Below are 15,313 nucleotides of genomic sequence, written 5' to 3' on the forward strand. Positions count from 1 at the left end.
TCATAGTCTTTGGGAGATGTAGATGATAGATAACAGGAGGAAATGAAAGATTATTGGCTCAATGCAGGGAGTTAGTACTGTTTGCGAATACCAGGAAACCAGCTGAGCCTATGGCTTAAATGGAATTTCTGTTATGGTGACGGTGTGTCCACTACCTTGGAATTTCATTCATAACATGCTGACAGAGCTACAGCTGATGCTGTGGACAGGATGGTCAAAAGTTATCAATCGGGTTTACCTATTGAGGTGTTGTTTTCCTTTAAGAGAGCTTATTTTCTCTACTTAAGAAAGCAGTGAGTTTGATAAGATATTTTGGTTCTTTGAATCCTTACACCTTTGTGACTGTCCTTTCAGGGAAGAGACAACATGTCCAAAGTATCTTTTAAAAATTTAAACAATCATAAGATAGATGGAATGTGATGAGAAGAGCATACGCCTCAAGGAGTTAATTGATCATACACTGGAACCTCACATTGTAGTTTTACAGATTAATGCAATCTGATTCATCATTGTGTTATCAGAAATCTGACATCCAGATGAGTCTTCTTACCTACTCACCACTCGCCAGATGATACCAACAACAGATGTTCCATCTCACAAAGCATTGTCATACAAGCATCGAAAATGTCCAAAGTGCTGTAGCATGATTATCTTCTGAAGAACAAGTAAAGTGAACTTTTGAAATGTTTCCTAGTGATTGGGGTTATCTCTAGGTCCTCCAAACTTTGAAACAAAGAATGTTTATATTATACACATCTGTATTCAGAGAGTCTTCTTGCTGAAAAAGGATATGAACTATGAGACAGACAAATCACACTCAGGTGACCGAATTTCTCCTTCTGGGACTCTCTGATGACCCCCACACCCAGAAACTGCTATTCATCTTATTCCTGGGTGTCTATCTGGTCACTGTGCTCGGAAATCTACTTCTCATGTTTCTTGTTCGGATTGACTCTCAGCTTCACACACCCATGTATTTTTTTCTGTGTAATTTGTCACTGGCTGATCTCTGCTTTTCTACCAACATTGTTCCTCAAGCTCTCATCCATCTCCTTTCACAGAAAAAGGTAATTTCATTCAGACGTTGTGCGGCTCAGCTTCTGCTCTTTCTCATTTTTGGGTGTACACAATGTGCCCTTTTGGCTGTGATGTCCTATGACCGGTATGTGGCTATCTGCAACCCTCTACATTACCCTAGCATCATGACATGGAGGGTTTGTATCCAACTGGCTATAGCATCATGGACTAGCGGAATTTTAGTGTCTGTGGTGGACAGTACTTTCACACTAAGCCTTCCCTATCGAGGCAGCAACAGTATTGCTCATTTCTTTTGTGAAGCCCCTGCACTGTTGATCCTGGCATCTACAGACACTCACACTTCAGAGATGGCCATTTTCCTCATGGGGATTGTGATTCTCCTTATACCTGTCTCCCTAATTCTGGTGTCCTGTGGCCACATCATAGTGACTGTGGTCAAGATGAAGTCAGCTGCAGGAAGACTCAAGGCATTTTCTACCTGTGGTTCTCACCTCATGGTTGTCATCCTTTTTTACGGGTCAGCAATTATCACCTACATGACACCAAAGTCTTCCAAAGAGCAGGAGAAACTGGTGTCTGTTTTTTATGCAATGGTGACACCTATGCTTAACCCCCTCATATACAGCCTGAGGAACAAAGATGTCAAGGGAGCTCTGTGGAAAATAGCCACGAAGAACTTCTCAAACAGGCTTAGAATCACCCACTGACTCAGCTTCTCTTGACTTCCTAAGTATAATACATGCTAGATAGTCTTCCTTATGAATGTAAGTTATGGTAAAATGCTCATCATTGGGTCTTGTCCATGGACACACACCTTAACATTTATCCCATACTTTCTTTGTGGAGGGAGAAGGAAATAACACATGGAGCAAAAAGGGGGAAGACATGCTTCCTCTCGATATATCATTTGACAGTGAAGACCTTTTAGCTTCTGTATTTTTTGTGTGAATACACAATGTGTCTTTCTAGCAGTGATGCTCTATGATTGGTATGTGGCAATCTTGAACCCTCTGCATTACCCTAACATCATGATCCAGAAGTCTTTTCTAAGAATTAGAAAATCTCCTAATACAAAAATCTATCTTTAAACTATGGTCTATGCTGTTGTCTATCCCTGATCCTAATTTAGTTTTTTTTTGTCATTTCTTAATTTCTTTACAGCTTCAAATAAAAATTTGAAAATATTGCTTAATATTTCACCATGCTCTAGGTGCTACTTATGTGTGCATTCATGTGTGGTGTGGCTGTGTCAGGGGTGGGTAATGAAGGAACCAGAACACTGAAGTAGAATAAATGAGCCTCTCTTGACTGTCTGCATTCTTTTTTGAGACTCAAATATACTATTTATCAGGATAAGCCTTATACATGTGAATATAAAGATTTAAAACCATTAAGAAATAGTGAAATGCCTCAAGTATGTAATTAACTACATACTTGAGTATGTAATTAACTACATAATTAGTCCTTAAGGACTAAGTGAATGGAACTAGGAATCAGGGATAGTAGCTGTGTACAAAAACCACCAGGCAAGAACTATGAACTAGGTTATATGTGTGAGCATTCCATGAGAAAAGTTATTTAAAGGTAATTCTCTCCTCTGATACTGTATTCCAAGTAAAATCCGGAGAACAAGGAAACCTATTTATACAACCCATAAACCCACCAGGTACTCTGAGTCAAATTGAAGGTATTGAGGATAGAGGATGCATCTGAAAGGGTCAAGACAGGTGGAATTTACTCTATTTTCCCTCATCATGCATTTGCGCATTGTACAGTGATTAATTCATGTTTCCAGTAAAGAGAACACTGGTTTGCGAGGTCCTTCTGTCTATGTGTTGCTTTTATTGGTTAATGAATAAAGTTTACTTTATTCACTGCTTTGAGCCTATGGCAGGGAAGAACAGAACTAGGTAGGAAAAGCTAAGCTGTATGCTGGGAGAAAGAAGGGTGAAGTCAGAGAGAAACCATGAAGCTGCCAGAGACAGATGCTGGGAACCTTACCCGGTAAGCCACAGCTATGTGGCGATATACAGATTAATTGAAATGGGCTAAATTAATATGTAAGAGTTAGCAATAAGAAGCTAGAGCTAATGGGCCAAGCAGTGATTTAATCAACACAGTTTCTGTGTGATTATTTCAGGGCTGAAAGGCCAGGAACCAATGAGTGGCTCTCTCTTCTTCCTACAACAGAACAACAAATTCCATCAATGACTTTATCATTGTGACTTCATAGTGAGAGTACATATGCTTGATACCTAAAAGGATAGCATTGTCCAAATTTACTCAAAGGAATGAGGAGAAAGAGTGAAGAAAAAAAAAACATGACAATTGATTAGGAAATAAGCAACTACTGTCCCAACTGGCAGTTGCAACTGCAATTGCAGCTCCCAGCAGTGACCACATGGGCTGTAGTCAGGCGGGAATTCTGTTCCCTCAGGCAACAGCTCTATGAAGGCACCTAAAGGAAACTTTAAATTTCTCTCAGGATTAGAATTCAGGATTCAAAAGTTGAGGAGAAATTCTGCTCACTCAGAGAGGTTAAATAGCAAGTAGCTAACCTTCTCTTCCTGCTCATGTCTCCATAGAAAATGGGGTGTCCTTCTGCTCAGCCCCCACTTAAAAAAAAACTACACTTAGTTTCTCCCTACCAATTCCTGTCAGTTGCTGACTCTGCCTCCTGACCCCAGGTTAATTTTATTTAGACAAACAAATGTAACGTGTCTTTGCATCGTTAACTAAAGCAACAGAAACCAATGTAACACACATTTACCTCGTTAAAATAATGTTCTACAACTGTCTCCATGGATTTGTTTCTGCCTTAGCCTCGTTTTGTGGAAATTTGTTGGCAGTGGTAACCAAAAATTTCTCTCCCGAAAATAAACCCATAGATTCCTTTTTGTTGATTTTTCTTTTAATTCTGTTTAATTAGTGCTTGTGTTCAAAGAAGTGTTAATGCTTGTGAAGCGTTTTGATTTCAAACACAGTCTTCCCTGACTCCAGGGTTTTCAGCAGCCCTATTTGTTCTTGGAAATAGAAATAACCAATAAGGCAGCATTATAATTTTACTCTAGTTTTCTATGATTCTCTCCGTTTTTTTTAAATGTAGGCACTTAGTGCTATGAACTTCAGAACTGCTTCATTGAATCCCTGAAGTTTTGGTATTTTAGATATTCATTTTTATTCAGTTTGAGAATGCTTTTAACTTCTTTCTTATTTTTTTTTCTTGACCCATTTTTATTTCAGCAATGGCCCATTTCTCATTTGGTGCAGTTTCCATGCATTTGCAAGCTTTCTGTTATTTCTGATATCTAGTTTTAGCCAATAGTGGTCAGACAGGATGCATTTGTTGTATCTGTTAAGACTTGCTTTGTGTTTGCTATGTGTCAATTTTGGAGAAAGTGGCACTGGGTACTGAGAAGGAGGTATATTCTTTTGTATGTGGATTAAATCTTCAGAAATACCTGTTGGATCCATTTGGTTTATAATGTCAGTTAGCTCCAGCATTTCTGATTTTAGATTATGTCAGGATGACTTGTCTATTGACAAGAGTGGGGTATTGAAGCTTCTCACCTTCAGTGTGTGAGAGTCAAAATGTGCTCTAAGATGAGTAGTGTTTCTTTTACAAACTCAGGTGTCTTTGCTTGGCAGATGCTGACGTTTGGCACATAGGTGTTAAGAATTGCAATGTCTTCTTGGTGAATTTTTTTTTGATGAACATATAGTGTCCTTCCTATATCTTCTGATAAGTTTTCATTTGAAGTCTATTTTTTCAGATATTAATATTAAAATGGCTACACCAGCTTGCTTCTTTGGTCCATTTGCTTAAACTTTCTTTTTCTATCCTTTTACTCTGAGGCAGTATCGCTCCTTTGATGTTAGGGTGTGCTTCTTGGGTGCTGCAAAAGAATGCATCCTGTTTTGGAATCCATTCTGTTAGTTTGTGTTTTTTCATTGGGACATTGAGACAATTGATGTTGAGAGATATAAATGAACAGTGTTTGTTGATTCCTGATACTTTTTGTTGTGTGTTTCCTCTCTTTTGACTTGCTGGTCTGTTATTATTTATTCCTTATTTTTTTTGGGTGTTGTTAACATCTTCTGTAGTTAGGTTAGACTTTCCTTCTAGTGCCTTCTGCAAGGCTAAATAGATATTGTCTGTTTGTCTGTTTTTTATCATTGACTTATTTTCTTCATTTATTTTGATCAAAAGTTTTGCCAGGTATAGTAGTTTGGCTTGGGATCTTTGATCTCCTATAGTTTGTAGACCAAATGTCTAGCCCCTCCTGCCTTTGAGGATCTCCACTGAGAAGTCAGGTTTCATTCTAGTGGGTGTGCTTTTATGGTGCATAGTCTTTCTCCCTTGAATCTTTTAATATTCTCTCTTTGTTTCACATGTTTTGATTATTATGTGCCCAAGGGACTTTCTTTTCTGGTCTAGTCTATTTGGTATTTTATATGCTTCTTGTACCTAGAAAGTATCTCTTTTGTTAGGTTAGGAAAATTTTCTTCTATGATTTTGTTGAAAATATTTTCTGCGTCTTTGACCTGAGTTTTTCTTTTCTCTATTCCTGTTATCCGTAGATTTGTTAGATTTGAACTTCTCATAATGTCCCAGATTTCCTGATTTTTTTTTCTGCCAGGATTTTTTAAATTGTAGATTTAACATTTGTTTCTATTGTGTCTTCAGTGTCTGAGATTCTCTTTTCCATCTCTTGTATTCTGTTGGAGAGGTTTGTGTCTAAGGTTCCTGTTTGACTTTCTGAATCTTTTATCTGCTGATTTCCCTCATTTTGAGGTTTCTTATCCATTTTCTTCTACTGTTGTATTTTAATAGATTTCTTTAAGGTATTTATTATTTCCTCTTTTAAGTCCTTTATCATATCCATAAAAGGCATTTTAAAGTCTTTGTCTTGTATCTCAGCTGTGTTGCAAGTCTCAGCATCTACTGTGGTAGGGTCTCTGGACTCTCATGGAGACTTATTGTCCTGGCTATTATTGATTATGTTTTCTTGTTATCTTTTAGGTATCTGGGCTTGGGAAGATTGTGAATCTAGGTACTGATATCTGGTCTTATTTTTGTTAGGTGGATGTTTCTGTTGCCCTCTCTATTCTTAGGAGAGTGGGTGGCTGTATGTTGCCTACTAGGGAATTCTTGTGAGTTCCTACTAGATATGGCCACTGTGAGTTCCAGGTAAAATGTGTTTCTAGCTATTGGGAGTAACTCATAGAAATGATAATGGGGCCCACAGGAGGGAGGATGTTCTACCAGGATTTGCTTAATCTGCTGGTAACGGGAGCAGAGAGTCAAGAGAAGCCAATGTAGGTAATATGCTAAGGAGCGGAACATGAGACTATGGGATTGTTCTGCTAAGGGGCTAAACATGAGACTGTGGGGTTGGATATGCAGAAGAGGAGGGAGAGTGAAGATCTCAAACTTGCCTCCCTGCTTTCATGGCCCATTTGCTTGGCAGACTTGGGTAGTAAGTTCCCAAGGAATGCCTGCTGGAACTGGGAGCTGGGATATTGGGGTGAGTTGGATGAAGAAAATTTGGAGGTGATATCCATGTGATACACTGGGAGTGAGGAAGGGAGGCTACAGAGGAGGCCTGCTGCAATGAGATTGTGGGAATGGATTTGGAAGAGAGGAGGCAAAGGTGAATGTCTAGAGTTAGACAACTACTTCCCTGTCCATACTGAATTTCCAATAGTGGTTATACTGAATGCATTTTCGCCATGTTAGGTACTTTTCATTTTATTCTTTTTAAGTATCAGGCAAGGTACATGTTTTTATGTTCAAATTTTGTTCCCAAATGTTCAAGTTTTTCAAAGATATTGAGTATGTCCTCCTGTGCATATTTTCACAATCTCACTCGTGCTTGTGTGAATTTAATGTATGACATATGTACAGAAACCTATGGAGCTCAGAAGAGGGTATCAGATCCCTTGGTACTGGAGTTAGAGGACTTGTAAGCCACTCTGGGTGCTGAGAATGGAATCTGGGTTCTCTGCAAGAACAGCAAGACTCTTGCCTGATGATTCATTCCTCAAGCCATCTAATTTTCAAATGGTCAAAATTTCTGAAGTTCAAATCCCGGCGGGTAGCACTTTAGGAACGGTTCTTTAGGCAGTGCATGCAAGGACTTTTGTGCCAGGGCAGACCATTCAGCCCCTTGAAGGAGGCAGGAGTCATTTCCTTTAGTACTTTATAATATAGTTCATTTCTTAGCTGTTTTCAAATCCTGTGTTCTTCACAGAGTTATTCTGTTGACAAGACTGAGATCCTAAATGCAGAGACAGAGAGGATGGTGCATTTAAAGGGTTCACAAAGATCTTTGCTATACTTGATGACCAGCCTTGGTCGCAGTGCCCCTTCTTGGGCCACATCTCTGGCATTTTGATGCTTTTTACATAGCCTTATTTAGTAACCAGTCCAACCTTTTATCCCTTATGTCATGCCTTTAGAATACATTCTTGATCCTCTGCTACAGAGTAATTCACTGCTAATTAATTGTATTATCTTTGGACCTGGCATCAAGCCCAGAATTGATCACCAAGCACCATTTTAAATAAGGGTTGGCATGAACACTAGTCCAGTCCAGTCCAGTCCTTATTGGACCATTACCACTACACAGAGGTGTTTTCGTGTAATCAATATAGAGGGAAAAATTAGCACCAATATGTGCGTATTTTTTCTGTGAGTCCTATTGTTTTTGATATGTCTGTTGTTAAATTTTATACATTATACAAAACATGTTTTTATATATAGATGTAATTGTTGAAAATCAATATATATATATTATATTAAATAATGTGTTTTACTCCTGTTATTCCTTATTGGGGGGCTTTGTTATCAAATGCTGAAGGACCATTTGTGCAGGAAATAAGTGGTTCCAGTTCCTCATTACAGAAAGAGGTAGGGCAGATCATAGAGTCAGTAGAGAGAAAAATACCTCTGTAGAGTAAACACTATATTGAATTTTCAGGACTGTGTTTCCACACGTGTATGTGTCAGTATACCAAGGCTGCCATCTACTGCAAGTCCAGGTTTGTGTGTGTTCATAGGGAAGAACCCTGAGGAGAGATTGCTCTGCTAGTCAAGCGTGCAGTTTTGAAAGGACAACTGAATTCACCAAGTCACAATAAAGGCATGGAAAAAGAACACATTTGGGTTCTGTATAGCAGATCCCCATAATTCTGTACTTATTCTTAGCTGGAGAGTCTCTACATCCTTCCTACCAAGGATTATTCATTCTTCCAGGAAACAGTTTGTGATTATGTATGCAGAACATATGATACTTAGGAGCTTTAAATGTGGAACATTCTTTCTGTAAATGAGACACATTGCAACTTTGGTAGCAGAGGCAGAGCTCTTTAATTGCCAACCATCATAAACCCTGGAGCTTTAAGGTACCTTTTCATTGCTCCTCTTCCTCACTAGGATAAAAATTTGCTTTGCTCGTGACTTTGTGTCCAGGGCCTAGATGGGTTCTAATGTGGAATTCAGAGTCAAATTGTAGGGTGCAAGTGAAAAATCTATTGGAAACAATGAGTGAAAACCATTTATTTGTTTTATTAGTATATCTATTTTAACTAACTGATGAAAGTCCTCTTAAAATATGAGGATAGTGTGTTGGGGCAAATTGAGGGAAGTAAAACAGATTCTAAAATGAACTGGATAAAGAAGTTCAGGGTTAAACTTAAATGATGGATTGTAGGAAATTGTCAACTTTCAGAGAATCCTAATTGAAGTAACCAGGATACCCCAAGGAACTTACTACCTCACTGTTAGAGTCAGCCTGCAGTGCCCTTTAGTCTCTGTGTTCTTTCATTCTCAAATGGATCCTAGTGGAGAGTCCAAAACCTCAGTAGATGCACAGTGTCCCCTAAAAGACTTTGGGGGAATTCAGTGTTCTTTGTTTTGCCCTTACACCGTACCCTTGCCAGTTTCGGCCTCCGTTGGTCAGTCATAGCTTCCGAGGACTCAGAGTTCTGCCAATGACCCGCCTCAGTGCAGCCTTCACCTCATTATTCCTTAGGCTGTAGATGATGGGGTTCAGCATGGGAGTGACGACGGTGTAGGAGAGTGATACCATTTTCTTGTGCTCAGGAGAGGTGTTTGAGCGTGGTCTGAAGTACATGAGGATGGCAGTGCTGTAGAAGAGGGAGACAACCAGGAGATGGGAGGAGCAAGTGGAGAAGGCCTTGCGCTTCCCCTCAGTCGAAGGCATCCTGAAGATGGTGGAGAGGATCCGGACATAAGAACCCAGGATCAACAAGAAAGGGAAGAGGATGAATAGTACAGTAGCTGTCAGAGCCTCCAGTTCAAACAGTGACGTATCAGCACAGACCAGGGCTATGACCGGGGGGCTGTCACAGAAGAAGTGGTTCACCCTGTTGGGGCCACAGAAAGGGAAACTGAAAATCCATGTGGTTTGCACAGTGGCCACTGGGAATCCTGCGAACCAAGAGGCTGCTGTCAGCTGGGCACAGGCCCTGCGGCTCATAATTACTGGGTATCGCAAGGGATCACAGATCGCTACATAGCGGTCATATGCCATTGTGGCCAGAAGGCAGCACTCAGCAGCCCCAAAGAAAAAGAAGAAATACATCTGAGTGCCACAGCCAAGGAAGGAGATGGTTTTGTCTTGAAGTATCAAAGTACCCAACATCTTGGGCACAATGACCAAGTTGAAGCCTATTTCCAGGAAGGATAAGTTTCTGAGAAAGAAGTACATAGGACTTTGCAGGGCAGAGTCAGCTGTAGTAACCAGGATTATGAGGACATTGCCCATGAGTGTGACTAGGTAAATCATCAAAAACAAGAGAAACAGTAGAGCCTGTAGCTCATAGGACAATGTGGAGAAGCTCACAAGAATAAATTCCCTGACAGTTGTCCAGTTTCCCCAGGTCATTCTTCTGCACATTGGCCAGTCAAGATTCAGGAAGGTGAGGAAATCTTCCACATATTCTGTTATGAGCTTAGTGTACTATAAATAAGAACCTTATCTGGCTAGAGACTACATTTGTTGTCATCACTGAATGCCAGGTATCAGGCTTTTCCAAAATGTATAAAATAACTTTAACTACTGAATTTATAGTTTTAGAATAATCCTGATTTTCCCCCCAACTAAACTGAGATTCACTCTAACGACATGTTTTTGTACGTGTCTAAACTTTTCTCTGTTCTAAAGAGAATGCCCAAAGGCACAGTTCCACTCACCCTCCGACTCTAGCACTCTCAATAGGCAGTGGTGCTAAGAAAGACAGGAGAAGTGTATTTGAAGTCCAATTGCTCAATTGAAGAGGATGAGATCTGATTGAGTACATATTGTACAGCAAATAGCCAAGGAAAAAATATTCAAGAAATAGCCAGTACAATTAAATGCAAATGATTCCCAATAATAGTCATAAAAAGGTCCCAATATCAAGGTGCTTAATACTGAGAAAGAGTTAATATTGCGGGAAGCCCCACGTTTACACTTGTCAGCACTTACAACACAGAAGTGAATGTATATGCATCTCATGGAAAAAGAACTCTCAGGGAAGTTGTGCACGAGCAAAGAGAACAGAATTAAGATAACATCAGTGTCATGGGAGAATCCTGATGTATCAGGTGTAAGCCTTTACATCATTTCCTCTTGGTTAAGTTGTGCTTGGCTTTCAAGGCATTTGATGGTCACACATTGCATGTCAATAAAGTCCACCTCAAACATCCAGATGCCACTGCCGCGGAACACTTTCTATGAGAAAGAAATAGAAGATTTTGTTAACAACCAGGTTTCAAAATTGAGAACCTGAAATTATTTTTGAGGATGTTAATCTTAGATGAAGGAATAAAATTAAAACGTGTAGCCTGTTCTCTGATGCATTGTATATGCTCAGTAAAAGTTAACCATGATTATTATGGCAATATGATGCCATCTCTGCTTTCCAGGATAAAAAGTAAATCTTTTCAACCCATTGCTCAATCTTTGTGTTGCCACCACTGTGAAATTTTTAGGACAAAAGAAGAATAATTATTCAATAAATACAAATTATGTTCTATGTGGTAGTCATCGAAGGTCATAACTGACTGGAGCAAAACTCTCTGCTCTCATAGAAGCTGCCTTCTCCACAATTAGACATATTATCGGTAAATTTTGCTAAAAGAATGTGTGTTATGTGGATAGTAAATAAGAGCAAAGCTACAGAATAAAGTTGTGGGTGAGCAAGGTGTATGGGTGTAGAAAGGGTTAGAAATGACTGAAAAGAAACACTCTAGTCCTGTGCAGGTTCAAGAGTCAGGGAAAGAACAAATGTGAAGGGAAATACGAAGAAGGGAATACGCAATGATTTTGCTAGTTGATATTTGTTTAAAAACACTCAACCTTGGTTTCTCTATGTGGGTCTCTATCTCTATCCATTTTTGTGCCTTTTCTTGTCTCTTTTTGGTCCATATATTTGTTTTTTTTCCTATTCCGATGCCTTAGATTTTTTTTTAAAGGGACAACATTTATTCCTTTTTCAAATGTTACAGTAAATCCAGGTGGAAGAGAATGGTTTTAGCAGTTAGAAAAAAAAAAGTACAAATCTGGGGTTTGGCCATTAAAAGTTATTTACAACGATGGGAGGGGGAAAAGACAACAAGAAGTTGTTTCACATCACAGACCTTCCTCCTGCCCCGAAGCCTAATACTTGCCTATCAAGTCAGAGGCTGTTGATTCACAAACTGGAGGTTTGAACTTGAGTAAGACAGTTATAAAACCCAGAGAGGGGCAATGTCCTCCCCAGCCCAGGTGCCACTAGGCACAGCACAAGAGACTAAGACCTCAACAGGGGAAAGGCTGGACACTCAGGATTTGGGAGTATAAGCCCCCACTTCTGGCTCAGGGGCTTCGGAAGTAGAATAAACAAAACGTACTTGGAAAAGAATTGGGAGAAAAGCCAGCAATTCCCTTCTGCAGGGGTGGGGCCTGGGTAGGAGGTAGGGACAGGAGCATTTCACATCACTAACCTAACTTGGGAAACCGTAAGGGGCCATCTTCAACTGGCCTTAAGAGTAAGACCAGGTGGCTGATGGGAGAATCCACAGGAGGGAGGGAACGTGGCTGGGAGGGGGCAACAAGCCCCTTCTTTTCTGGGCACAAGAAGGCAGCCTGGGCACCAGGTCCAGGCAGTGACCTCACAAGGACAGCACAGTTTTTGCAGCTTAGGAGATCACCCACCTGCCCCCACCCAGCTACTCATTCTGCTCAGCGCTGGCTGATGCAGGGCCACTCTCTGGCCCCGAGGGAGTGGAAGGCTCTGCAGCCTGGGGCCCTGCCTCCTCTTCCGTGTCTCCTCCCCTGGAGGCTGCACTAGCCTCTGCCCCCTTGGCCTGGGGCTCTTGGCTTTCAGGGGTGGAGGCGGCCTTCCCTTCTTGGGCAGTGCCCTCTTCGCTGCAGGCGCTGATCTCCCCCTGCTCCTGGTCTTCCTCTGTTGGTGAGGACGCCGAAGAATCACCCCCACCCTCCTTCCGATTTCTCTTGAAGGACAGGCCATTCAATTTGAAAGGCTTCTTGAAAGAGAATTTCTTCTTCTTCTTGGGGGTCTCCTTGGGGACGACCTACCCCTTGGCCTCAGCTTCCTGGCTAGGGGGCGCTGGCTCGATGGCGTCGCCAGTAGCCCCAGCTGCCTCATCTGTTCCGTTCAGGGGTGGTGACACCCCTTCACCCTTGGGGGTTAAGTCTCCATTGCTTTTCACATGGCTATTCTCCTGTCCGTTGGCCTTCGCGGGGGAAGCGCCCGCTGCCTCCTCGGCGGTCACGTCGCCCCGGGGAGCCTTGGAGCTCTGGCTGCCCATGATGGGGGTCTGCTGGGGGCGCCCGGAGCCGCCCCGCGCTGGCGCCTCGGGATAGTTCGGCTGGGACTGCCGGGCGGGCGGAGGGGTGGGGCTGCGTCCGAGGGGGAGAGGTACAGGGGCTAAGCGCGCTGCACCCCCGCTCTGCAGCCGACCTGCTAGCTGCGCCCGCCGCCGCCGCGCTCCGCGCCAGAATGCCCCTTAGATTTTTTTTAAATCTCATTATTATTTTCCCTTAAAGCCCTGCTTGTTTTCTTACTTTTTTTGAGGAGTGGGGGGAGATTCAAGACATGGTTTCTCTGTGTAACATCTCTGACTGTACTGGAACTCACTTTGTAGACCAGGCTGGCCTCGAGCTCACAGAGATCCTCTTTCCTCTCATTGCCTGGCTTGCCTGTTTGTTTTGATGAGAGACAGGAAGGTGTGGATCCAGATGAAAGGAATGGTAGATGTGTGGGAAACTGGGCGGGCATAGATGGAGAGGAAACTCTAATCAGGGTATATTGTGTGAGAAAAATATCAATTTTCAATAAAAGAGGAACAGCAATATAAAGAGATCTTTGATATTTGTTTACATGATGGAACATTTAAGAAGTGCTAACTTTAGTCTTTACAGTTTCATTAAAGATTCAGCGAATGTTCTGGTAAAACAATGTTAAATAATTGAAAAGTAATCCGGTCAAGTGTAACTATGGCCAGTGACAGATGGAACTACTGTAAGCACGGTTTAGTTTGAAAATTTTCTAAGGACACACAGTAGAACGACCCCAGTTAGATACTGGAAAACAAGTGGCAAGGGAGTGGGAAGAAAATGGTATCACAAATGAACACTTTAAAAAGTGCAGGGACTTACAGGAGACTAGTTGTGGCTCTCTGACTTTCTGGAAAGGGTAGACCACTCTTTCAGTACTGTCAGGGACTGGAAATGCTTAAGTTGAACAAGGATTTAGAAATAACGCAATGCAAGGTCTTAGATCTATCTTTACACAGCCTTACTTTTCTTCTGATCTCTAAAATGCCTCCTGGTGCATCTCTGTAAGGACCCAGAGTTGCAAGAGACACACAGATAAACCCGATTTAGGACTTCTTGTCGGCCTCCTTCCTCACCCTTGTAATTAGTAACTTTCCTTCATTTGTCTCAATCTCTTGCTAACCTTCCTATTTATATTTCCTCCTTTGAGCTGTTCTTCCCACTTTTTTCTTTCACACCTGTCATCTTTCACTTCTGTTTTGGATTCTCTATTTTCCCCACTATGCAGAGAAATAATACTGAGTAGAATTTGAAAATGGCTTTCCTGTAGCCGAGGTTCTGTTTGTGAAGATATTACCAGTCCAGGAGAACATTGAGTACACAGCTTTTGTAAACTGTAGCTGTGACTGTATGAGAGAGGAGAGGAAAGGAGAGGAGAGGAGAGAGAGAGAGAGAGCGAGAGAGAGAGAGAGAGAGAGAGAGAGAGAGAGAGAGAGAGAGAGAGAGCGAGAGAGAGAGAAGAGACAAAGGGAGAGAACACTATATTATAGCAGGAAGCGAAAGAAATGAGGAACTTAGTTGAGGTTGGTAGCTTAGACAGTGACCTCTCTCTGTTCACAATGTCCATTTTCAGGACTAACACTTTGGAGTTTCTGTGTCTTGTTAAAAACTGATAGGTGCATTATGATGGGTACTTAGCAAAATTTCCACATAACCAATGATTTCTGTCAACATAGTCCTTCGTTGTTGAGGACTCTGTTGTAAGTGCACATCAGAGTTCTGAGATCAGACAACTTTTGGACAGCCATAAAATTGGGCTCTGACATTACTCCGAGATATGTTTTCCGATATGTAAGTTTATCATTCTACCAAATGCCCTACCTACTTTACAGGGTGATGGTGAAGGGCCACATGAGATAATCTACATGTAAACAAACACCTTAAACATTTTAAAGCACATCACACATGTCATTATTGCTTCACATATTTTCTCAGGACCTATTCTTTATCAAGTTCTGTAAAATTCCAGGTGTTTTGCATGAGCCTCTGATTTGTCTTCCTGACTCTTAGAAATTTGTAAAAGAAAAGATATTTTTGGTGGTTATTGATCTTCTTTTCACAGGGTTTCAAGTCTATGCCACAATCCCTTATCCTTTGCTCACCTTTTTTGAGTGACATCTGTCAATGTAAGTTCTGGAAAACTTTCCTCTGTGACAGTCACTGTGGAGCAGTCTCAGGATATTTGAGAATGAGTGACTCCAGGAAAGTCCTAAGTTATGGCCTTGAGTGTGCCAGTCATTCCAGATAAGCATCAGGTTGTTCTGTGTCAGTCATTCCAGAGACACTCTGGATTAGGCTTGCCTCCATGCTTTTTGCTGGTAGACTCTGGATTGTGCCATTGTCAAGGTTTCCAAGATGCTTTATTTCAGGACTGTGCCAGTCACCCCAGGTAAGTCATATGCAGTGGCTGGGTCAGTTCTTGTAAG

At 41.4% G+C, this 15,313-nt stretch overlaps 2 protein-coding genes and 1 pseudogene across 2 annotated transcripts; 1 reads left to right on the top strand and 2 right to left on the bottom strand.

Annotated features, from left to right (window-relative positions):
• The first annotated feature begins 797 nt into the window (after positions 1 to 797).
• Positions 798 to 1,745, top strand: Or2d2 (olfactory receptor family 2 subfamily D member 2). Its single transcript, XM_087907680.1, has one exon. It carries the CDS (start codon positions 798 to 800, stop codon positions 1,743 to 1,745), a length of 948 nt encoding a protein of 315 aa, XP_087763806.1.
• A 7,257-nt stretch (positions 1,746 to 9,002) lies between these two features.
• Positions 9,003 to 9,950, bottom strand: Or10a4 (olfactory receptor family 10 subfamily A member 4). The gene has a single exon (XM_048426572.3). It carries the CDS (start codon positions 9,948 to 9,950, stop codon positions 9,003 to 9,005), a length of 948 nt encoding a protein of 315 aa, XP_048282529.1.
• Positions 9,951 to 12,181: 2,231 nt separating this feature from the next.
• On the bottom strand, positions 12,182 to 13,028 carry LOC148121523 (MARCKS-related protein pseudogene; annotated as a pseudogene).
• Positions 13,029 to 15,313: the final 2,285 nt, after the last annotated feature.

The sequence above is a fragment of the Myodes glareolus genome, chromosome 7 (genome assembly GCF_982192425.1).
Source record: "Myodes glareolus chromosome 7, mMyoGla1.1, whole genome shotgun sequence".
In the NCBI taxonomy this organism is placed as follows: Eukaryota; Metazoa; Chordata; class Mammalia; order Rodentia; family Cricetidae; genus Myodes; species Myodes glareolus.